Source organism: Bombina bombina, chromosome 6, assembly GCF_027579735.1.
Source record: "Bombina bombina isolate aBomBom1 chromosome 6, aBomBom1.pri, whole genome shotgun sequence".
Classification (NCBI taxonomy): domain Eukaryota; kingdom Metazoa; phylum Chordata; class Amphibia; order Anura; family Bombinatoridae; genus Bombina; species Bombina bombina.
The window spans coordinates 556138523-556163916 of record NC_069504.1 but is presented as its reverse complement, the minus strand read 5'-3'; the positions used below and the strand labels follow the sequence as shown (position 1 = coordinate 556163916).

At 39.5% G+C, this 25394-nt stretch overlaps 1 protein-coding gene across 1 annotated transcript in view; it reads right to left on the bottom strand.

The window, feature by feature from the left end:
• The window catches only part of PIGB (phosphatidylinositol glycan anchor biosynthesis class B), a 106773-nt gene that overhangs the window by 7494 nt on the left and 73885 nt on the right, over positions 1-25394 (bottom strand). The window contains exon 11 of the mRNA XM_053717499.1: positions 9667-9847. Within this exon, the coding sequence (XP_053573474.1) occupies positions 9667-9847 (181 nt within the window). The remainder of the gene's footprint in view (positions 1-9666; positions 9848-25394) is intronic.

Genomic DNA, 25394 nt, shown 5'->3' with positions numbered 1-25394 from the left:
GGTGACTACAGACGCCAGTCTGTTAGGCTGGGGAGCCGTTTGGGGCCATCTAAAAGCTCAGGGTCTGTGGACTCGGGAGGAGTCTTCTCTTCCCATAAACATCTTAGAGTTGAGAGCAATCTTCAATGCCTTGGTAGCTTTGCCTCAACTATCTTTAGTCCAGTTTATCAGATTCCAAATCGGACAATATCACCTCAGTGGCTTACATCAACCACCAGGGAGGAACTCTGAGTTCCTTGGCTATGAAGGAGGTGACTCGCATTCTGCAGTGGGTGGAAGCTCACGATTGTCTCCTATCTGCCATCCACATCCCAGGAGTGGACAACTGGGAGGTGGATTTTCTGAGCAGACTTTCCATCCAGGGGAGTGGGTTCTCCATCCGGAAGTGTTCTCTCAGATAACCCTCAGGTGAAGGGTTCCAGAGTTGGATCTGATGGCGTCTCGTCAAAACGCCAAGCTTTGAAAGTACGGTTCAAGAGATTCTCAGGCCGCTCTGATAGAGGCTCTAGCTGTTCTTTGGATCTTCTCTCTGGCATACCCGTTTCCTCAGTTTGCTCTCCTTCTAAAAGTCATTGCTTGTATCAAACAGGAGAGAGCATCAGTAATTCTAATAGCTCCGACATGGCCTTGCAGGATCTGGTTCGTGGATCTGGTAAGGATGTCATCTCTTCCTCCTTGGTTACCTCTGAGGAAGGACCTTCTAATTCAGGATCCATTTCTCTATCTAAACCTGGATTCTCTGACTGCTTGGAGATTGAAGCCTAGTTCTGTCTAGATGTCGTTTTTCGGAAGCAGTCATTGATACTATGCTTTAGGCTCACAAACCTGTTGCTCGCAAGATTTACCATAAGATATGGTGTAAATATCTTTATTGGTGCAAATCTAAGATTTTCTTCTGGAGCCGGGTGAGGATTCCCAATATTTGATCTTTTCTTCAAAATGGCCTGGAGAAAGGTTTGTCAGTCAGTACTCTGAATGGTCAGATTTCTGCAGTGTCTAATTTTTTGCACAAACGTCTGGCATATTTGCCAGATGTTCAAGCTTTTATTCAGGCCCTAGTCAGAATCAGGCCTGTGTTTAAACCTGTTGCTCCTCCTTGGAGCCTTAATCTTGTTCTTAAAGTTTTGCAGCAGGTTCAGTTTGAGCCGATGCATGTTGTTGATATAAAATTGTTATCTTGGAAGGTTTTGTTTCTTCGTGCTATTTCTTCCGGTCGCAGAGTTTCTGAGCTTTCAGCTCTGCAGTGTGATTCCCCGTACCTTATTTTTCATGCAGATTAGGCAGTCCTTCGTACTAAATTGTTTTGTCCCTAAGGTGGTGTCGGATCGAAACATTAATCAGGAAATAGTTTTCCTTCCTTTTTGTCCTAATCCTCCTCCTCATAAAGGAACGTCTTTTGCATAACTTGGATGTTGTGTGTGCTCCAAAATTTTACCTACAAGCTACTTAAGCTTTTCGGCAATCTTCTGCCCTGTTTGTGGTTTTCTCTGGAAAGCGTAAGGGTCAGAAGGCCACTTCTACTACCCTTTCCCTCTGGTTTAGAAGTATGATTTGTTTTGCTTATGAGACAGCAGCCTCCTGAGAGAATTACGGATCATTCCACTAGGGCTGTCTCCCCATCTTGGGCTTTCAAAAATGAAGCTTCTGTGGAACAGATTTGCAAGGCAGCAACATGGTCCTCCTTGCATACTTTTTCCAAGTTCTACAAATTTGATACTTTTGCCTTGGCTGAGGCCTCTTTTGGGAGAAAGGTTCTTCAAGCGGTGGTGCCGTCTGTTTAGGTCCTTAGGCCTTGTTCTCCCTCCCTTTTCATTCCGTGTCCTCTAGCTTGGGTTTTGGTTCCCACTAGTAATTGGAATTATGTCGTGGACTCTCCATGCCATAGGACAGAAAACAAAATTTATGCTTACCTGATTAATTTCTTTCTTTCCGGGCATGGAGAGTCCACAACCCCACCCTCTTTTTAAATTATAATTTGGCAGTTCTTTTTTTGAGTAAACCTCAGGTACCTCTAATATCCTTGTTTTTCTTCTTTTTCCATTTTCCTTCGGCTGAATGACTGGGGATTATGGGTAAGGGAATTTACACTTAACAGCTTTGCTGGGGCGCTCTCTGCCTCCTCCTGCTGCCCAGGAGTTGAATATACCACTAGTAATTGGAATGACATCATGGACTCTCCATGCCCGGAAATAAAGAAATTTATCAGGTAAGCATAATTTTTTATATATATTTTTTTTAATATTTTTTAAACATTGAAAAACTTATTTTATAAACCTTATATATGAAACAGATAAACCAGATATTAGCTCGTACTAAAATTTCCAAATATATGATTGTCGCTCATAATAAAACAAAAAATATTAGTGACAATTATATAATAAAATTAGAAAACATGAATAACTTCAGTCACTCACTTTTATGGATAAGTGTGGACAGCTGACAGACATATATAAACCTATCATATGTTTTATTGTGAGCTAATTAACAACTATTGATAGAGAAAAATAATAAAGCTTCTTATTTTGAATATTGTACGTAGCAACCTTCTTGAGGACTAGTGACCACATTTAAAGGGACATTATACACTCATTTTTTCTTTGCATAAATGTTTTGTAGATAATCTATATAGCCCATAGTTTTTTTTTTTTAATTAATGTATAGTTTTGCTTATTTTTAAATAACATTGCTCTGATTTTCAAACTCCTAACCAAGCCCCAAAGTTTTATGTGAATACGCTCGACTACCTACTCCAGCTTGCTCCTGTTTGTGTAAAGGGTCTTTTCATATGCAAAAGAAGGGGGAGGGGGGGAGTGTCTTATTTGCCACTTGCAGTGGGCTTTCCAGCTACCTTTTCAACAGAGCCAAAGTGACAGCTTCTAAGTAAGTTTTTAAACAGTTTTATACTGGATTTTTATATCAGTATCTGTGCATATTATTCTTTATAGTAGTGTCTATTACATGCAGTTATATGAAAATGAGTGTATACTGTCCCTTTAATCCTAATTTTAATATTTAAGTAGATACCCTCGCCAGCATCAGAATTCACTCTTGGGCCTCGAATAGCCTTTCAAAATTATGTAAGAAAATATAATGCACTTTAAGTGGCTCTAGCATCTATAATAATAGGCATGTACACTCGGGAAAAGAAGAAAGTCAAATATTTTAAGATACTTTTGCTGTTTTTTCAACAAAAAAACATAATTTATGTAAGAACTTACCTGATAAATTCATTTCTTTCATATTGGCAAGAGTCCATGAGCTAGTGACATATGGGATATACAATCCTACCAGGAGGGGCAAAGTTTCCCAAACCTCAAAATGCCTATAAATACACCCCTTACCACACCCACAATTCAGTTTAACGAATAGCCAAGCAGTGGGGTGATAAAGAAAGGAGTAGAAAGCATCAACAAAGGAAATTTGGAAATAATTGTGCTTTATACAAAAAAATCATAACCACCATAAAAAGGGTGGGCCTCATGAACTCTTGCCAATATGAAAGAAATGAATTTATCAGGTAAGTTCTTACATAAATTATGTTTTCTTTCATGTAATTGTCAAGAGTCCATGAGCTAGTGACATATGGGATATCAATACCCAAGATGTGGAGTCTTCCACTCAAGAGTCACTAGAGAGGGAGGGACTAAAACAAAAACAGCCATATTCCGCTGAGAAAATAATCCACAACCCAAAAATAAGTTTATTTTCACTTTTGAAAAAAAAAACTTAAATCAAAAAGCAGAAGAATCAAACTGAAACAGCTGCTTGAAGAACTTTTCTACCAAAAACTGCTTCCGAAGAAGCAAATACATCAAGATGGTAGAATTTAGTAAATGTATGCAAAGAGGACCAAGTGGCTGCTTTGCAAATCTGATCGACTGAAGCGTCATTCTTAAAAGCCCATGAAGTAGAGACTGATCTAGTAGAATGAGCTGTAATTCTCTGAGGCGGGGTTTGACCCGACTCCAAATAAGCTTGATGAATCAAAAGTTTCAACCAAGAAGCCAAGGAAACAGCAGAAGCTTTCTGACCTTTCCTAGGACCAGAAAATAAAACAAATAGACTAGAAGTCTTCCTGAAATTTTTAGTAGCTTCCACATAATATTTCAAAGTCCAAAGAATGTAAGGATCTCTCCAAAGAATTCTTAGGATTAGGACATAAAGAAGGGACAACAATTTCTCTACTAATGTTGTTAGAATTCACAACCTTAGGTAAAAATTGAAAAGAAGTCCGCAAAACTGCCTTATCCTGATGAAAAATCAGAAAAGGAGACTCGCAAGAAAGAGCAGATAGCTCAGAAACTCTTCTAGCAGAAGAGATAGCCAAAAGGAACAACACTTTCCAAAAAAGTAGTTTAATGACCAAAGAATGCATAGGCTCAAATGGAGGAGCCTGTAAAGCCTTCAGAACCAAATTAAGACTCCAAGGAGGAGAAATTGATTTAATGACAGGCTTAATACGAACTAAAGCCTGTACAAAACAGTGAATATCAGGAAGTATAGCAATCTTTCTGTGAAATACAACAGAAAGGGCAGAGATTTGTCCCTTCAAGGAACTTGCATACAAACCCTTATCCAGACCATCCTGAAGAAACTGCAAAATTCTAGGAATTCTAAAAGAATGCCAGGAGAATTTATGAGAAGAAAACCATGAAATGTAAGCCTTCCAAACTCTATAATAAATCTTCCTAGAGACAGATTTACGAGCTTGTAACATAGTATTAATCACTGAATCAGAGAAACCTCTATGACTTAGAACTAAGCGTTCAATTTCCATACCTTCAAATTTAATGATTTGAGATCCTGATGGAAAAACGGACCTTGAGATAGTAGGTCCGGCCGTAACGGAAGTGGCCAAGGCGGGCAACTGGGCATCCGAACCAGATCTGCATACCAAAACCTGTGTGGCCATGCTGGAGCCACCACCAACACAAAAGACTGTTCCATGATGATTTTGGAAATCACTCTTGGAAGAAGAACTAGAGGCGGGAAGATGTAAGCAGGTTGATAACACCAAGGAAGTGTCAGCGCATCCACTGCTTCCGCCTGAACATCCCTGGACAGGTATCTGGGAAGTTTCTTGTTTAGATGAGAGGCCATGAGATCTATCTCTGGAAGCCCCCACATCTGAACAATCTGAGAAAATACATCTGAATGGAGAGACCACTCCCCTGGATGTAAAGTCTGGCGGCTGAGATAATCCGCCTCCCAATTGTCTACACCTGGGATATGCACCGCAGAGATTAGACAGGAGCTGGATTCCGCCCAAGCAAGTATCCGAGATACTTCTTTCATAGCTTGGGGACTGTGAGTCCCACCCTGATGATTGACTAAGCCACAGTTGTGATATTGTCTGTCTGAAAACAAATGAACGGTTCTCTCTTTAGTAGAGGCCAGAACTGAAGAGCCCTGAGAATTGCACGGAGTTCTAAAATATTTATTGGTAATCTCGCCTCTTGAGATTTCCAAACCCCTTGTGCTGTCAGAGACCCCCAAACGGCTCCCCAACCTGAAAGACTCACATCTGTTGTGATCACAGTCCAGGTTGGACGAACAAAAGAAGCCCCTTGAACCAAACGATGGTGATCTATCCACCATGTCAGAGAGTGTCATACATTGGGATTCAAGGATATTAATTGTGATATCTTTGTATAATCCCTGCACCATTGATTCAGCATACAAAGCTGTAGAGGTCTCATGTGAAAACGAGCAAAGGGGATTGCGTCCGATGCTGCAGTCATGAGACCTAAAACTTCCATGCACATAGCCACTGAAGGGAATGACTGAGACTGAAGGCGCCGGCAGGCTGCAACCAATTTTAAACGTCTCTTGTCTGTTAGAGACAGAGTCATGGGCACTGAATCTATCTGGAAACCTAAAAAGGTGACCCTTGTCTGAGGAATCAAGAAACTTTTTGGTAAATTGATCCTCCAACCATGTTTCCGAAGAAACAACACTAGTTGATTCGTGTGAGATTCTGCAGTATGTAAAGACTGAGCTAGTACCAAGATATCGTCCAAATAAGGAAACACCGCAATACCCTGTTCTCTGATTACAGATAGTAGGGCACCCAGAACCTTTGAAAAGATTCTTGGAGCTGTTGCTAGGCCAAATGGAAGAGCAACAAATTGGTAATGCTTGTCTAGAAAAGAGAATCTCATAAACTGATAGTGTTCTGGATGAATCGGAATATGAAGGTATGCATCCTGCAAGTCTATTGTGGACATATAATGTCCTTGCTGAACAAAAGGCAGAATAGTCCTTATAGTCACCATCTTGAAAGTTGGTACTCTTACATAACGATTCAAAATTTTTAGATCCAGAACTGGTCTGAACAAATTTTCTTTCTTTGGTACAATGAATAGGTTTGAATAAAACCCCAAACCTTGTTCCTGAAGAGGAACTGGCATGATTACCCCTGAAGACTCCAGGTCTGAAACACACTTCAGAAAAGCCTGAGCTTTTACTGGATTTACAGGAATGTGTGAGAGAAAAAATCTTCTCACAGGTGGTCTTACTTTGAATCCTATTCGATACCCTTGAGAGACAATGCTCTGAATCCAATGATTTTGGACAGATTTTATCCAAAAATCCTTAAAAAACCTTAATCTGCCCCCTACCAGCTGAGCTGGAATGAGGGCCGCACCTTCATGCGGACTTAGGGGCAGACTTTGGTTTCCTAAATGGCTTGGATTTATTCCAGTTTGAGGAAGGCTTCAAACTGGAAGCAGATTCCTTGGAAGGAGGATTGAGTTTTTGTTCCTTATTCTGACGAAAGGAACGAAAACAGTTAGAAGCCTTAGATTTACCCTTAGGTTTTTTATCCTGAGGCAAAAAAACTACTTTTCCTCCAGTTATAGTTGAAATAATAGAATCCAACTGAGAACCAAATAAATTATTACCTTGGAAAGAAAGAGATAGTAATCTAGATTTAGATGTCATATCAGCATTCCAAGATTTAAGCCACAAAGCTCTTCTAGCTAATACAGCTAAAGACATGGATCTAACATCAATTTTGATAATATCAAAAATGGCATCACAAATGAAATGATTAGCATGTTGCAGTAAGCGAACAATGCTAGATATGTCAGAATCCAATTAATGTTGCGCTAAATTTTCCAACCAGAAAGTTGATTCAGCCGCAACATCACCCAAAGAAATAGCAGGTCTGAGAAGATGACCTGAATATAAATAGGCCTTCCTTAGATAAGATTCAAGCTTCCTATCTAAAGGATCCTTAAAGGAAGTGCTATCTTCCATAGGAATAGTGGTACGTTTAGCAAGAGTAGAAATAGCCCCATCAACTTTGGAGATCTTTTCCCAAAACTCTATAGATTTTGCTGGTAAAGGATACAATCTCTTAAACCTTGAAGAAGGAACAAAGGAAGTACCTGGCTTATTCCATTCCCTAGAAATCATATCAGAAATAGCCTCAGGAATGGGAAAAACACCTGGGGAAACCACAGGAGGTTTAAAAACAGCATTTAAACGTTTATTAGACTGAACGTCAATAGGACTGGTTACCTCAATATCCAAAGTAATTAACACTTCTTTTAATAAAGAACGCATATACTCTATTTAAAATAAATAAGTAGATTTGTCAGTGTCAATATCTGAGGAAGGATCTTCTGTTTCAGATAGATCCTCAGCAGAAGAGGATGAATTATTATGTTGTTGGTCATTTGAAATTTCATCAGCTAAATGAGACGTTTTAAAAGACCTTTTACGTTTATTAGAAGGTGGAAATGCAGACAAAGCCTTCATAATAGATTCAGAAACAAATTCTTTAAAATTTACAGGTATATCATGCACATTAGAAGTTGAAGGAACTGCAACTGGCAATGTACTATTACTGATAGAAACACTATCTGCATGTAAAAGTTTATCATGACAACTATTTCAAATGACATTCGGTGGAATAATTTCTACAATTTTACAACAAATGCACTTAGCTTTGGTAGAACCGATGTCAGGCAGCAATGTTCCAGCAGAAACTTCAGAGACAGGATCGGATTTGGACATCTTGCTCAATGTAAAAGAAAAAACAACATATAAAGCAAAATTATCTATTTCCTTAAATGACAGTTTCAGGAATGGGAAAAAATGCAAAAGCATAGGCTTCTTGATAGAGAAGAAAGCAGGAGGCAAACATGAATGGGGTATTGAAATAATGAAAACAATTTGGCGCCAAGTATGACGCACAACGTAACGTAAACTTTTTTGGCGCCAACAATGACCGGAAATGACACACTTGCGTCACTAATGACGCCGCCGTGTGAAAGGTCTCGACGTCACGTATGACGCCGGAAACGTAATTTCCTGCACCAAAAAAGTTTGCGCCAAAAATGACGCAATAAAGTCTAACATTTGACGCACCCGCAGGCCTAATACCCGCAAATGAAAAAGTAGTCAAAATTGAAAAAGACTAAACCCCAGGTAAGAAACAAATTTCTTAAAGTGTTTATATTCCCAAATATGAAACTGACAGTCTGCAGAAGGAAATACATGAACCTGACTCATGGCAAATATAAGTATAATACATATATTTAGAACTTTATATAATTTGCATAAAGTGCCAAACCATAGCTGAGAGTGTCTTAAGTAATAAAAACATACTTACCAAAAGACACCCATCCACATATAGCAGATAGCCAAACCAGTACTAAAACAGTTCTTTAGTAGAGGTAATGGTAAATTTGAGAGTATATCTTCGATCTGAAAAGGGAGGTAGGAGATGAATCTCTACGACCGATAACAGAGAACCCATGAAATAGACCCCCGTTAGGGAAATCATTGTATTCAATAGTTGATACTCCCTTCACGTCCCTCTGACATTCGCTGTACTCTGAGAGGAATCAGGCTTCAACAATGCTGAGAAGCGCATATCAACATAGAAATCTTAGCACAAACTTACTTCACCACCTCCATAGGAGGCAAAGTTTGTAAAACTGAATTGTGGGTGTGGTGAGGGGTGTATTTATAGGCATTTTGAGGTTTGGGAAACTTTGCCCCTCCTGGTAGGATTGTATATCCCTTATGTCACTAGCTCATGGACTCTTGCCAATTACATGAAAGAAAACAAAATCAACATCAGTTTCATTATAAATACTTAAAGGAACATTGTAATAAAAATGTTATGCTGGAATGCTTGCAGCTCCTGAATAGATGGAGTCAGAAAACACAAAAATGACAAGCTCTAATGAATGTGACCATTTGCATTGCAAAGTCTCTTTAAAGCAGTGCTCCCCAAACTACTGGCTGTGGGCTACATCAAACCCTGCAAGGGTTGTGTGGTCCTCAGCCCCACTAAGCCGAAAAATAACAGTAATGTATTGAAAAGCCATTCAACACTTCTCAGTGGTAATTCATGTGTATCTGTACCAAATGAGAGCAGTATATGCTGTAAAATTAATTAATAGTAACACATTTCCTATGTAATGTTTAACTAAAATGTGATTTCCCTATAAGTATCACAAGTATATAGGCACTATTCCAAATAGAATTGAAAAGAACTAATATAATAATAATGTGATTTTATATTAGAACAAGGTTTTGCTCAAATGAATGGCAAAATGCACCCAGGCCTAGATGCTGGCACAGGTACTAATGTCTACTGGATAGCTACAATTCCAGCCGATTGTGTTTTGCTGAGTTAGATTTACTTACCTTTTCTAGAACATTAAACATGATCAGGTGGGTTGGTAGTAATGTTGTATTAAAAAACTCTGCATTGAGCCAAGCCAAGGGACTCATATAGAATAATTCTGCTTCATCAATGTAAGCATCGTAATCCTTTAGGTCCGGGGGGCACTCAAGGAAATTCATATGTAAAGGACAATGAACATGGCTGCAGGGGAGAAAAAAAACAAACTCAAATTCTCACTTAAAGGGCTGGTAAATAAAGTAGATTTGCATAATCAACAAATGCATAATAAAAAGACAATGGAAGAGCACTTAGTCTGAACATTAAATTTCAAAGTTATGTCTCTTTCCACCCCCCCCCCCTGTATTATGTGACAGCCATCAGCCAATCACAAATGCATATACGTATATTCTGTGAATTCTTGCACATGCTCAGTAGGAGCTGGTGACTAAAAAAGTGTAAATATAAAAAGACTGTGCACATTTTGTGAATGGAACTAAATTGGAAAGTTGTTTAAAATTGCTGCTCTATCTGAATTATGAAAGTTTAATTTTGACTTGAGTGTCTCTTTAAAACAGACACATCCTATTTTCTTTCTTTTTTTTTTTTTTTTTTTATACAATACCACCTTGGGAGAAGTAGCCATCAATTATATAGAATATGAAGCATAACATTTTAATAAGCCGTTTTAAGATATATTAAAAAAGAAAAGAAAAACAGAATTTAGGCTTACCTGATAAATGTCTTTCTTTTGCAATGTACCGAGTCCACGGTTTCATCCTAACTTGTGGGATATCGTCCTTCCTGAAGAGAGAGCACCACAGCAGAGATGTCTATATAGCTCCCCCCTTAACTCCACCCCCCAGTCATTCGACCGAAGGCCAAGGAAGAAAAGGAGAAACTATAAGGTGCAGGGGTGACTGAAGTTTACATAAAAAATACTGTCTGTCTTGAATAGACAGGGCGGGCCATGGACTCGGTACATTGCAAAAGAAAGAAATTTATCAGGTAAGCATAAATTCTGTTTTCTTTTGCAAGATGTACCAAGTCCACGGATTCATCCTATCTTGTGGGATATCAATACCAAAGCTTTAGGACACGGATGAAGGGAGGGGCAAGACAGGAACCTAAACGGAAGGCACCACTGCTTGCAAAACCTGTCTCCCAAAAATAGCCTCCGAAGAAGGAAAAGTATCAAATTTGGAAAATTTGGAAAAGGTATGAAGCGAAGACCAAGTCGCAGCCTTACAAATCTGTTCAACAGAAGCATCATTTTTAAAAGCCCATGTGGAAGCCACCGCCCTAGTGGAGTGAGCTGTAATTCTTTCAGGAGGCTGCTGTCCAGCAGTCTCATAAGCCAAACGGATGATGATTTTCAGACAAAAGGAAAGAGAGGTAGCCGTAGCCTTTTGACCTCTACGCTTTCCAGCATAGACAACAAACAAAGAAGATGATTGGCGAAAATCTTTGGTTGCCTGCAAATAAAACTTCAAGGCACGAACCACGTCCAAGTTGTGCAACAGACGGTCCTTCTTAGAAGAAGGATTAGGACACAGAGAAGGAACAACAATTTCCTGATTGATATTCCTGTTAGAAACAACCTTAGGGAGGAACCCAGGTTTGGTACGCAAAACCACCTTATCAGCATGGAAAACAAGATAAGGCGAGTCACATTGTAATGCAGATAGTTCAGAAACTCTTCGAGCTGAAGAGATAGCAACTAGAAACAGAAGTTTCCAAGATAGAAGCTTAATATCTATGAAATGCATGGGTTCAAACGGAACCCCCTGAAGAACTTTAAGAACTAAATTGAGACTCCATGGCAAAGCAACAGGTTTAAACACAGGCTTAATTCTAACTAAAGCCTGACAAAAAGCCCGAACGTCTGGGACATCTGCCAGACGCTTGTGCAACAGAATAGACAAAGCAGATATCTGTCCCTTTAAGGAACTAGCGGACAATCCTTTCTCCAATCCTTCTTGGAGAAAAGACAAAATCCTAGGAATCCTGATCTTACTCCATGAGTAGCCTTTGGATTCACACCAAAAAAGATATTTACGCCATATCTTATGATAGATCTTCCTGGTGACAGGCTTTCGAGCCTGAATCAAGGTATCTATGACCGACTCAGAGAAACCCCACTTTGATAAAATCAAGCGTTCAATCTACAAAGTCAGTTGCAGAGAAATTAGATTTGAATGCTTGAATGGACCTTGAATCAAAAGGTCCCGTCTCAGTGGCAGAGATGACATGTCCACCAGGTCTGCATACCAAGTCCTGCGTGGCCACGCAGGCGCTATCAAAATCACCAAAGCTCTCTCCTGTTTGATTCTGGCAATCAGACGCGGAAGGAGAGGGAATGGTGGAAACACATAAGCCAGGTTGAACGACCAGGGTACTGCTCGAGCATCTATCAGTACTGCCTGAGGATCCCTTGACCTGGATCCGTAACGAGGAAGTTTGGCGTTCTGACGAGACGCCATCAGATCCAATTCTGGTGTGCCCCATAGCTGAACCAGTTGAGCAAACACCTCCGGATGGAGATCCCACTCCCCCGGATGAAAAGTCTGACGACTTAGAAAATCTGCCTCCCAGTTCTCCACCCTTGGGATATAGATCGCTGATAGATGGCAAGAGTGAGTCTCTGCCCATCGGATTATCCTGGAAACTTCTATCATCGCCAAGGAACTCCTTGTTCCCCCCTGATGATTTATATAAGCTACAGTTGTGATGTTGTCCGACAAACCTGATGAATCCGGCCGAAGCCAGCTGAGGCCACGCCTGAAGAGCATTGAATATCGCTCTTAAAGGGACAGTCTAGGCCAAAATAAACTTTCATGATTCAGATAGAGCATGTAATTTTAAACAATTTTCCAATTTACTTTTATCACCAATTTTGCTTTGTTCTCTTGGTATTCTTAGTTGAAAGCTTAACCTAGGAGGTTCATATGCTAATTTCTTAGACCTTGAAGCCCACCTCTTTTCAGATTGCATTTTAAGTTTTTCACCACTAGAGGGTGTTAGTTCACGTATTTCATATAGATAACACTGTGCTCGTGCACGTGAAGTTATCTGGGAGCATGCACTGATTGGCCAGACTACAAGTCTGTCAAAAGAACTGAAAAAAGGGGCAGTTTGCAGAGGCTTAGATACAAGATAATGACAGAGGTTAAAAGTATATTATTATAATTGTGTTGGTTATGCAAAACTGGGGAATGGGTAATAAAGGGATTATCTACCTTTTAAAACAATACAAATTCTGATGTAGACTGTCCCTTTAATTCCAGAATATTTATCGGTAGGAGGGCCTCCTCCTGAGTCCACAAACCCTGTGCTTTCAGGGAATTCCAGACTGTACCCCAGCCCAGTAGGCTGGCGTCCGTCGTCACAATAACCCACGCTGGCCTGCGGAAACACATTCCCCTGGACAGGTGTTCCTGTGACAACCACCAAAGAAGAGAGTCTCTGGTCTCTTGATCCAGATTTATCTGAGGAGATAAATCTGCATAATCCCCATTCCACTGTTTGAGCATGCATAGTTGCAGTGGTCTGAGATGCAAGCGAGCAAACGGAACTATGTCCATTGCCGCTACCATAAGTCCAATTACCTCCATACACTGAGCCACTGACGGCTGAGGAATGGAATGAAGAGCTCGGCAGGTGGTTAAAATCTTTGATTTTCTGACCTCCATCAGAAATATTTTCATGTCCACCGAATCTATCAGAGTTCCCAGGAATGGAACTCTTGTGAGAGGAATAAGAGAACTCTTTTTCACGTTCACCTTTGTCGTCTAGATAAGGCGCCACTGCTATGCCCCTCGGCCTTAGGACCGCCAGAAGGGACCCTAGCAACTCTGTGAAGATTCTTGGCACCGTGGCCAACCCAAAGGGAAGAGCCACAAACTGGTAATGCCTGTCCAGAAAGCCAAACCTGAGGAACTGGTGATGATCTTTGTGGATAGGAATGTGTAGATACGCATCCTTTAGATCCACGTTAGTCATATATTGACCCTCCTGGATAATTGGTAAAATAGTCTGAATGGTTACCATCTTGAAGGATGGAACTCTTAGGAATTGGTTTAGGATCTTGAGATCTAGAATTGGTCTGAAGGTTCCCTCTTTTTTGGGAACCACAAACAGATTTGAGTAGAAACCTTGCCCCTGTTCTGTTTTCAGAACTGGGCAGATCACTCCCATGGTAAAAAGGTCTTCTACACAGCGTAAGAACGCCTCTCTTTCTTTCATGTAATTAGCAAGAGTCCATGAGCTAGTGACGTATGGGATATACATTCCTACCAGGAGGGGCAGTTTCCAAAACCTTAAAATGCCTATAAATACACCCCTCACCACACCCACAATTCAGTTTTACAAACTTTGCCTCCCATGGAGGTGGTGAAGTAAGTTTGTGCTAGATTCTACGTTGATATGTGCTTCGCAGCAGGCTGGAGCCCGGTTTTCCTCTCAGAGTGCAGTGAATGTCAGAGGGATGTGAAGAGAGTATTGCCTATTTGAATTCAATGGTCTCCTTCTACGGGATCTATTTCATAGGTTCTCTGTTATCGGTCGTAGAGATTCATCTCTTACCTCCCTTTTCAGATCGACGATATACTCTTATATACCATTACCTCTACTGATTCTCGTTTCAGTACTGGTTTGGCTGTCTACTATATGTAGATGAGTGTCTTAGGGTAAGTAAGTCTTATTTTATTATGACACTCTAAGCTATGGTTGGGCACTTTCTATGTAAAGTTCTAAATATATGTCTTTAAACTTATATTTGCCATGATTCAGGATAATCAGTATTCCTTTAAAATCCAGACTGTCCGTTTCATTATTTGGGATAATGCATTTTAATTCACCTTGAAAATTTTCAATTGATCATTTTTCCCTATGTGCTGTTAGGCTCGCGGGGGCAGAAAATGTTTCTTTTTATTGCGTCATTCTTGGCGCAGAATTTTTTGGCGCAAAAATTGCGTCATTTCCGGCGCCGTAGTTGACGCCGGCAGTTGTATTCTGTTAAAACGTCATTTTTGACGCATGTGTATTCAGACATTTTTTTGCGCCAAAAAATGTGGGCGTCGGTTCTGGCGTCAGAGGATGTGGCGTCATACTTGGCGCCAAATATATGGGCGTCATATTTGGCGCCAAAAAATGTGGGCGTATTTTTTGTTCCACTTTTTTTCCTCACATTATTTAAACCTCATTTTTTTAATTGCTTCTGGTTTCTAGAAGCTTATCATTTTGCATTCTTTCCCCATTCCTGAAACTGTCATTTAAGGAATTTATTAATTTTGCTCTAAATATTGTTTTTTTCTATTACATATTGCAAGATTTCACTGTTCCTGTTTCAAAACAATCTAAGGGATTCCTGTTGACTGAGTTCAGTCCTACCAAAGCTAAGTTCATTTATTTTAAATGTTATGAATGTTTATCTTTAGCAATGGTTTGTAATAGTTATCATGATAAACTTTTACATGCAGAATCCATTAGTATTTATGCTTTATATATTGCTATTCTTTTTACATCTTATGTACAAGAAATATTTAGAAGATTTATAAGAATATTTTTCTGATTCTATTTTAAAGGCTTTGTCTGACATCATGCCTTCTAATAAAATTTTTAGGTCTTTTTCAAACTTCTTTTTTAATTATTGAAGTTTCAAATGACCAACAACATACTGATTTATCCTTCTCTGATGATGTTTTTTCTCATTCAGAATTTTCTTCATCAGATATTGACACTAACAAATCTACTTTTTTTTTTTTTTTTTTTATTAAAGTACATTTGTTCTTTGTTGAAAAGGTGTTGATTATTTTGGATATTAAGGTAACTAGTTCTTTTTCAAGACTAGCTAACACTATTTCTGCTTATTTATTCTTCTGTGCTTTCAGAGGTTTTTTCCAGTTCCTCATACTAGGCAATGGAATATGCTGAGAATTTTCTTTTATTCCTTCTTCAAAGGTTTTAAACTATATTCTTTGCCGGCAGTTAAATTCAATTTGGAGGGTTCTCCAATTTATTGGGGCTCTCTCTACTCCTACTAATTATGCTATTGTTTCTATAGCAAAATAGTATTTATTTTCCTTTAGATGGTTGTATATTATTTATGGAAAATTATTTAGTTTCAGGTACTTTTCTTGGACCTGCGATTTATTTGGATGATGTTGCAATTACTTCATTTTTTCTGTTTACTTTAAGATCAAGTATCAGATTATGATTTATTTTAGCATTGTTAAAGGGACAAAATTTACTAGACTAGGTGCTGTTGCATTTCTCTTGTTGTTTTGCATTTATTGATTATGCAAGTCCAGTGTATTGACTGGTCCTTTAACTGGACTATCATGCTAATAATTTCATTTGTGTCTTCATTTTATTGAATATTTTCGCAAATGAGGTTTAATCTATGTCTTTAGCTGTTTTAGCTAGAAGAATTTTGTGATTTCTAAAAATCCATATTTCTTTTGTTCTAAGATAATCAATTATTTGTTTTATAATTGGATTCAATTCTTAACTGTTACTCTGGGCTTCAAGATTGAGTTCTAAGACTAAAACTTTAAGCTTATACTAGTTTGGTTGTTCTTATTAAGGAACAAATTCCTGAATTCTTTCCCAAGTAACATGTTTTTAATTGGAAATTTTTCAGTTCGAAATCAGCTCCCTAAAATTGCGATGTACGTGCCGTATTCCAGCTTGGCTGGCAAGGGGCAGGTTAAGACTTTTTTTTAAATTTATTTGGTTCTATTCGGTCCAAATTTCTTCAATTTTATTCCAGTAAGGCTAACACTTTCTTTAAGTGTGTTTCGGTCCTATATATTTTGGGTACTGTTGAAGCATGGCTGATCACCCGTGGGGTTCAAGCGCTGCTCAGACCTGGAATCTTCTGGGGTATTTCTTCCAGTTCCATTTTTAGGAACTGGGTTTTGGAGTTTTATTCAAACTATTCTGCCTTTTTTTGGTCAGTGATAGCATTATTTGTTTTCATTAGATACAATAAATGCATATTTTCATTTTTCTGTTTTCATTCAGATTATTTTCTGAGGATGCGGAATCTCATATGATTCACTTTGTTCTTCCAGGACATAGTTAGAGGATCTTTTTTTCAAAAGCTCTTGATTCCTCACACAAGGGTCACCTTTTTTAGGTTTCCAGATAGTTTTGTGTCACTGTCTTTGTCTCTATCAGACAAGGGACAATTTTTTTGGGTTCCGTCTGTCGGTACCTTTAGTCTCTATTATTTCCTTCAGTTGCTATATATGCATAGAAGTTTTAGGTCTTATGGCCACAGCATTGGATTCAATTCCCTTTGCTCATTTTCAATAGAAAGAACCTTTCCAGTTTTTATGCTGAATTATGGTGCAGGGATTCTAGGATTTCGCATTTTAAATCTTCCAATCCTAATATTTATCTCTCTTGATTTGGTGGTTAAGATCACCATCATTTAGTTCTACAGGTCTCTTCGTTTCTTTCAACCTGGACCATGATCTCTACAGATGTGAGTCTTTTTGGGTTGGGAGGCTGTCTGAGGATCTCTGTCAGCACAAGGGGTTTGGAAAGCTCAGGAGGCGAGATTACCATTTGATATTTTAGAACTCCGTGCTTTCTCAGAGTTTTTCAGTTAGTTTCTTTTTGAAGAAGAGACGTTTATTGTTTTTCAGACAATATCACAACTATGGTGTATGTCAATCATCAGGGTAGGGCTATCAGTCCTTAGGCTGTGACAGAAGTGTCTCGGATATTAGCTTGGGCTAAATCCAGCTTCTATCTAAATTCTGTGTTTTTTTCCCAGGTATAGATATTTGGGAAGCGGATTATCTCTGTTAATCAAGCTTTACATCCGGGAGAATGGTCTTTCATACCCAGATATGTTTTTAAGTTTTTCAGATGTGAGCATTTCTAGAAATAGATCTGTTGGCATCCCATCTGAATAAAGAACTTCCCAGGGGCCTATTCAGGTCCGGGGATCCTCAGGCGGAAGTAGTGTATGTATTGACATTTCTTTGGAATTATCTTTTTGCCTATTTCTTTCCGCCTCTAGTTCTTCTTCCAAAGTGATTTCCAAAATTCTTATAGAGTATTTGTTTGTTATGCTGGTGGCTCCAGCATGGCCTCTCAGGTTTTGGTATGCGGATCTCATTCGGATGGCCAGTTGCCAACCTTGGACATTTCCGTTTAAACCAGACTTTCTTTCTCAAGGCCCATTTTTTCCATCAGGATCTCAAATCATTAAATTTGAAGGGATGGAGATTGAACGCTTGATTTTTAGTCATAGAGGTTTCTCTGACTCATTGATTAATACTATGTTTCAGGCTCGTAAATCTGTCTCTAGAAAGATTTATTATTGAGTCTGGAAGACCTACTTTTCTTGGCATTCTTTTAAAATTCATAGAATTTTATTATTTTTCAATCTCTCCTCTTTGGAGTCTCAATTTGGTGCTGAGGGCTTTTACAGGCTCCTCCTTTTGAAACTATGCATTTTCTGAACATTAAATTACTTTCTTGGAAAAGTATTGTTCCTTTTGGTTATTTCTTCTGCTAGAAGAGTTTTTGAGTTATCTGCTCTTTTTTGTGAATATCCTTTTCTGATTTTTCATCAGGATAAGGCAGTGTTACTTCCTGATATTCATCATTTTGTTCAGGTTTTGATTCGTATCAAACCTGTCATTAAGGCAATTTCTCCTCCTTGGAGTCTTAATTTGGTTCTGAAGGTTTTTCAGGTTCTTCTATTTGAGCATATGCTTGCTCTGGACATTAATTACTTTCATGGAAAGTATTGTTCTTTTTGGACATCTCTTCAGCTAGAACAGTTTTTGAATTATCTGTTCTTTCTTGTGAATCTCTTTTTTCTGATTTTTTTTTCATCAGGATAAGGCTTTTTTTTGCTGTCCTCATTTCAATTCTTACCTAAAGTTGTAAATTCTAACAAACATTAGGGAGGAATTATTGTTTTCCTAAGACTTCTTTGGTGAGATTCTTACTTTCTTTGGATATGGTAAGAGTTTTTGAAATTCTATGTTGAAACTATTCAGATTTCAGATAGACTTCTAGTCTATTTTTTATCTTTTCTGGTTTAGGAAGGTCAAAAGGCTTCTGCCATTTATTTGGCATCTTGCTTAAACTTTTGATTCATCATGCTTATTTGGAGTCGGGTGGATTCCCGCCTCGGAGGATTACGGCTCATTCTACTAGGTAAGTTTCTACTTCCTGGGCTTTTTAAGAATGAAGCTTCTGTTGATCAGATTTGCAAAGCAATGACTTGGTCTTCTTTGCATACTTTTACTATGTTCTACCATTTTGATGTTTTCTCTTCTTAGAAGCAGTTTTGGTAGAATGGTACTTCAGGCAGCTGTTTCAGTTTGATTCTTCTGCTTATAATTTCAGTTTTTTTCATTATAAAAATTGAAACTTTTTTGATTTGGGTAGTGGATTAATTTTTCAGCGGAATTGGCTGTCTTTATTTTATCCCTCCCTCTCTAGTGACTCTTGGGTGGAAGTTCCACATCTTGGGTATTTGCTATCCCATACGTCACTAGCTCATGGACTAATTACATGAAAGAAAACATAATTTATGTAAGAACTTACCTGATAAATTCATTTCTTTCATATTAGCAAGAGTCCATGAGGCCCACCCTTTTTTGTGGTGGTTATGATTTTTTTGTATAAAGCACAATTATTCCAATTCCTTATTTTTTTGATGCTTTCGCTCCTTTCTTATCACCCCACTTCTTGGCTATTCGTTAAACTGAATTGTGGGTGTGGTGAGGGGTGTATTTATAGGCATTTTAAGGTTTGGAAAACTTTGCCCCTCCTGGTACGAATGTATATCCCATACGTCACTAGCTCATGGACTCTTGCTAATATGAAAGAAATGAATTTATCAGGTAAGTTCTTACATAAATTATGTTTTTTGTCTGGTTTACAGACAATTGAGAAAGATGGAACCTTCCCCTTGGAGGAGAATCTTTGAAATCTAGGAGATACCCCTGGGTTACAATTTCTATGGCCCAGGAGTCCTGAACGTCTCTTGCCCAGGCCTGAGCAAAGAGAGAAAGTCTGCCCCCTACTTGATCCGGTCCCAGATCGGGGGCTACCCCTTCATGCTGTCTTAGTGGCAGCAGCAGGCTTTTTGGCCTGTGTACTCTTGTTCCAAGCCTGGTTAGGTCTCCAGGTTGGCTTGAATTTAGCAAAGTTCCCCTCTTGCTTTGCAGCAGGGGAAGAGGAAGCGGGACCACCCTTGAAGTTTCGAAAGGAACGAAAATTATTTTGTTTGGTACTTGTCTTATTTGACTTATCTTGAGGGAGGGCATGACCCTTCCCTCCAGTGATGTCTGAAATGATCTCTTTCAGTGCAGGCCCAAATAGGGTCTTACCTTTGAAAGGGATGGTCAAAAGCTTAGATTTAGATGACACATTAGCTGACCAGGACTTAAGCCATAACGCTCTTCACGCTAAAATGTCAAAACCTGAATTCTTTGCCGCTAACTTAGCAAGATGAAAAGCGGCGTCTGTAATAAAAGAATTAGCCAACTTAAGGTCCTTAATTCTGTCCAAAATATCATCTAGTGGGGTCTCCATCTGAAGAGCCTCTTCTAGAGCCTCAAACCAAAAAGCAGCTGCAGTGGTTACCGGAACCATGCACGCCATAGGTTGAAGAAGAAAACCCTTTTCTTTAGGAGACCCTCTAAATTTGTATCCATAGGATCAATGAAAGCACAACTGTCTTCAATAGGTATACAGGGAGTGCAGAATTATTAGGCAAATGAGTATTTTGACCACATCATCCTCTTTATGCATGTTGTCTTACTCCAAGCTGTATAGGCTTGAAAGCCTACAACCAATTAAGCATATTAGGTGATGTGCCCAAAAGCACAAGGTGTGCAATACTCAGAGACATGGCCAAGGTAAGAAAGGCTGAAAGACGACCATCACTGAACAAGACACACAAGCTGAAACGTCAAGACTGGGCCAAGAAATATCTCAAGACTGATTTTTCTAAGGTTTTATGGACTGATGAAATGAGAGTGAGTCTTGATGGGCCAGATCGATGGGCCCGTGGCTGGATTGGTAAAGGGCAGAGAGCTCCAGTCCGACTCAGACGCCAGCAAGGTGGAGGTGGAGTACTGGTTTGGGCTGGTATCATCAAAGATGAGCTTGTGGGGCCTTTTCGGGTTGAGGATGGAGTCAAGCTCAACTCCCAGTCCTACTGACAGTTTCTGGAAGACACCTTCTTCAAGCAGTGGTACAGGAAGAAGTCTGCATCCTTCAAGAAAAACATGATTTTCATGCAGGACAATGCTCCATCACACGCGTCCAAGTACTCCACAGCGTGGCTGGCAAGAAAGGGTATAAAAGAAGAAAATCTAATGACATGGCCTCCTAGTTCACCTGATCTGAACCCCATTGAGAACCTGTGGTCCATCATCAAATGTGAGATTTACAAGGAGGGAAAACAGTACACCTCTCTGAACAGTGTCTGGGAGGCTGTGGTTGCTGCTGCACGCAATGTTGATGGTGAACAGATCAAAACACTGACAGAATCCATGGATGACAGGCTTTTGAGTGTCCTTGCAAAGAAAGGTGGCTATATTGGTCACTGATTTGTTTTTGTTTTGTTTTTGAATGTCAGAAATGTATATTTGTGAATGTTGAGATGTTATATTGGTTTCACTGGTAAAAATAAATAATTGAAATGGGTATATATTTGTTTTTTGTTAAGTTGCCTAATAATTATGCACAGTAATAGTCACCTGCACACACAGATATCCCCCTAAAATAGCTATAACTAAAAACAAACTAAAAACTACTTCCAAAACTATTCAGCTTTGATATTAATGAGTTTTTTGGGTTCATTGAGAACATGGTTGTTGTTCAATAATAAAATTAATCCTCAAAAATACAACTTGCCTAATAATTCTGCACTCCCTGTAGTTGTACGCTTAGCCAGAGTAGAAATAGCTCCCTCCACCTTAGGGACCGTCTGCCATGAGTCCTTTATGGTGTCAGAAATGGGGAACATTTTCTTAAAAACAGGAGGTGGAGCGAACGGAATACCTGGTCTATCCCACTCCTTAGTAACAATGTCCGAAATCCTCTTAGGGACCGGAAAAACTGTAAACAGGAACCTCTAAATATTTGTCTATTTTACACAATTTCTCTGGAACTACAATAGGGTCACAATCATCCAGAGTAGCTAAAACCTCCCTGAGCAATAAACGGAGGTGCTCTAGCTTAAATTTAAATGCCGTCATATCTGAATCTGTCTGAGGGAACATCTTTCCTGAATCAGAAATCTCGGATACGGCTACTAAAGCGTCAGAAGGCGAGAACTAGAGAACTAGGGAGAACTAAATGGCGAAACCTGATTCCCTTCTGTCTGAGAATCATTTAATGCCAAATTCTTATAAGTCAAAATATGCTGTTTGCAATTTATAGACATATCAGTACAATTGGGACACATTCTTAGAGGGGGTTCCACAATGGCTTCTAAACAAATTGAACAATGAGTTTCCTCAGTGTCAGACATGTTTAACAGGCTAGTAATGAAGCAAGCAAGCTTGGAAGGCATACACAAACTGAAAACAGGTTAAAATTGCTTCAAAAATTCCGAAATTTTAACAGTGTACCCACTAAGCTTTAGAAGGATTGCACCACAAGTAAAAAAGCAATAGACCCCCAAATGAAAAAAAAACGGATTGATAAGCGTCTAAAACCGGTTAAAACCCCCTAAAGCACCTTGCCACAGCTCTGCTGTGGCCCTACCTGCCCTTAGGAAGCGATAATATGGGGTTTAAAGCTTCAATTAGTCCCTCAGAAGACTCTCAGGACCTCAGGAGAAGTTGCTTGCTGCTTGTAAAGGTAGGCCCCGCCCACCTCACTCGATGTTGCTGGGGCCTACACAAAACTAACAAACCCTGCCTGAAAGCCATAAGGGTTATAAACAACCCCAAAGAACCCTCAAGCAAATGTCCCATAAAACTTTACTCCCAGACACAAAAACGTTTGTCCCAAATTCACATAACAAACTGAGTGCCCACAAAAAATTAACCCTTTATGCAAGCTAGTAAAAACCTCTGATAACACTAGGATTACTGCTTCCCCTTCCCCTAATGGGGACACTGTCAGCCTTTCTGAGTTAACACAGTCTCTGCAGAAAATATGACTGAACATACCTCATTGCTGTATAGCAAGAAACCGTTCCTCACACTGAAGTTTTCCTGTACTCCTCAGCTTCTGTGGGAACAGCAGTGGACCTTAGTTACAAATGCTAAGATCATCATCCTCCAGGCAGCCATCTATGTCCTGCCTGAGAGTAAATAGTACAACACCGGTACCATTTAAAAATAACAAACACTTGATTGAAGATAAAATAAAACTAACAGTTTAACACCTCTTCTCTTTACTCTTCCTGCTTAGAGCCAGCAAAGAGAATGACTGGGGGCTGGAGTTAAGGGGGGAGCTATATAGACAGCTCTGCTGTGGGGCTCTCTTTGCTACTTCCTGTCAGGAAGGACAATATCCCACAAGTTAGGATGAATCCGTGGACTCGGTACATCTTGCAAAAGAAAAGTGAATCATATGCCAAGCACCCCATACTATGTTCTCTAATTATGGCTACACAAATGCAGACATAGATTAAAGGAATATAAAACTGCAAAAACTGTGTTTAACCCCTGTAAAGCAAATAAACACTGAAAGTCTGCTCTAGAGCAGCAATGCACTACTGGGAGCTAGCTGAGCACATCTGGTGAGCTAATGAAAAGAGACAAATGTAACTAACCACCAATCACCAGAAAGCTCCCAGTAGTGTAGGATATGTACCTATTCAACAAAGGATACCAGCAGAACAAAGTACATTTGAAAACGTAAGTGAAATTAAGTGTCTTAATATGCATGTTGTATCTAAATTATGCAAGTTTAATTTAGACTTCTCTATCCCTTTAAGGGATACTAAAGTCAAAAATACATTTTCATGATTCACACATTTTTAAACAACTCTCTAATTCACTTCGATTATCTAAATGTGCACATTCTTTTTATATGCACACTTTCTGATGCACCAGCTCCTACTGCGCATGTGCAAGATTCACAGAATATACGTATATATGCATTTTGTTATTGGCTGATGTCTGTCACATGATACAATGGAAGGGAAAATAGAACTTTAAAATTTATCAGAAAGAAATCTACTACTCATTTGCAATAACGTTTTATCATGTGTTTACTGATTATGATATTCTACTGTGTTAAGTGGCCCTTTAACAAGGATAGCTCACTGAATGTAAACAAATGTTGTAGTCCCTTTCTGTGGCTATTTCACTGCAGCAAAATCACATCAACAACAATGCTATGGAGATGTTACAAAAATAGGCAGACGTTCTATTCTGAATGCGGCAAGTTAGCAGCATGCCCCAGTGCTGAACTAAACAGATGGAAGAAGCTGATTAGGCCATGCATCATTTTGGCCCAGTCAACAATACAACATTATCATTACAGGATGATGATCTGCATCATATAAGGGACAGTCTACACCTTAGTCATCTTAAAGTCTTACCTTAGATTAAGCTGTAAATAGCCTCCTGGATCCCTTTCTATATCATGCAGCAAAAAAAAAAAAATTTTAATTAAAAGGGACAGTCAATAGAGAGGAACTACGTAAGGATATTGCCCAATTTATTCAAACTAATGACAACCTCACGGTCAGGGACGACACACTGTGGGTCGCGGCTAAAGCTACAATCAGAGGCCTCCTTATCAATAAACAAGTGCATCTCAGAAAACAGGCAGGTCTTACCCTCTCGCAAGCCCACATTAAGTTGCGACAACTAGAGGCATGCAACAGAAGTACAGTCACAGTAGAGACCACATCTCAAATTACCGAGATTAAAGATCACATTTCTAGGATTGAATTACGCAGAACCCAAATTAACCTCACCAAGCTTAAGCACTTATTTTACTATAAAGGCAACAAAGCTGATACCCTATTGGCAAACAAGATTAGGAACAGACTAGGGGCCTCTAGAATTCATTCCATACATTCAGCAGGTTCTCTCCTCCAGATCCCGTCCCAGATAGGTAAGGCGTTTGCCGATTACTATACCAAGCTGGCTAGAGAGGAGGGCCACTTTAAGAGTGAATTCCTAGAAGCCAGTATTGTCACCATCCTGAAACCGGACAAAGATCCATCGCTTTGCGCGAGTTACAGACACATCTCTTTGATAAATACGGACATCAAGTTTTATTCAAAGATACTCGCCAATCGTCTGGCTAAGTTACTTCCTTCTCTTATCAACTCGGACCAGGTGGGATTTGTCCCCCTCCGAGAAGGTCCAGATAACACGAGACGCCTCCTCAACATACTCACCTCTGCTTCGCGTCTCCGTAGACCGCTGGCGGTCATCTCTCTTGGCGCCGAGAAGGCGTTCGATCGGGTTAGGTGGTGTTATCTCTGGGCAGTCCTTAAGAGATTTCATTTTCCCCCTGATTTCGTAACAGCCATTCAAGCCCTGTACTCCACTCCTACCGCCTCTGTGTGCGGTTTGGGTTTTCGCTCTCCTCTCTTTTCTATCACAAATGGCACCAGACAGGGGTGCCCCCTCTCGCCACTCTTGTTTGCCCTCTCCATAGAACCCTTGGCTGAGCAGATCAGAACTGATCCCCAAATAAAGGGAGTCACCTTGTCGGGTACTGTGCATAAAATTGCACTCTTCGCTGACGATGTAACTTTGTTCCTATCACACCCTGATCAAGCGATACC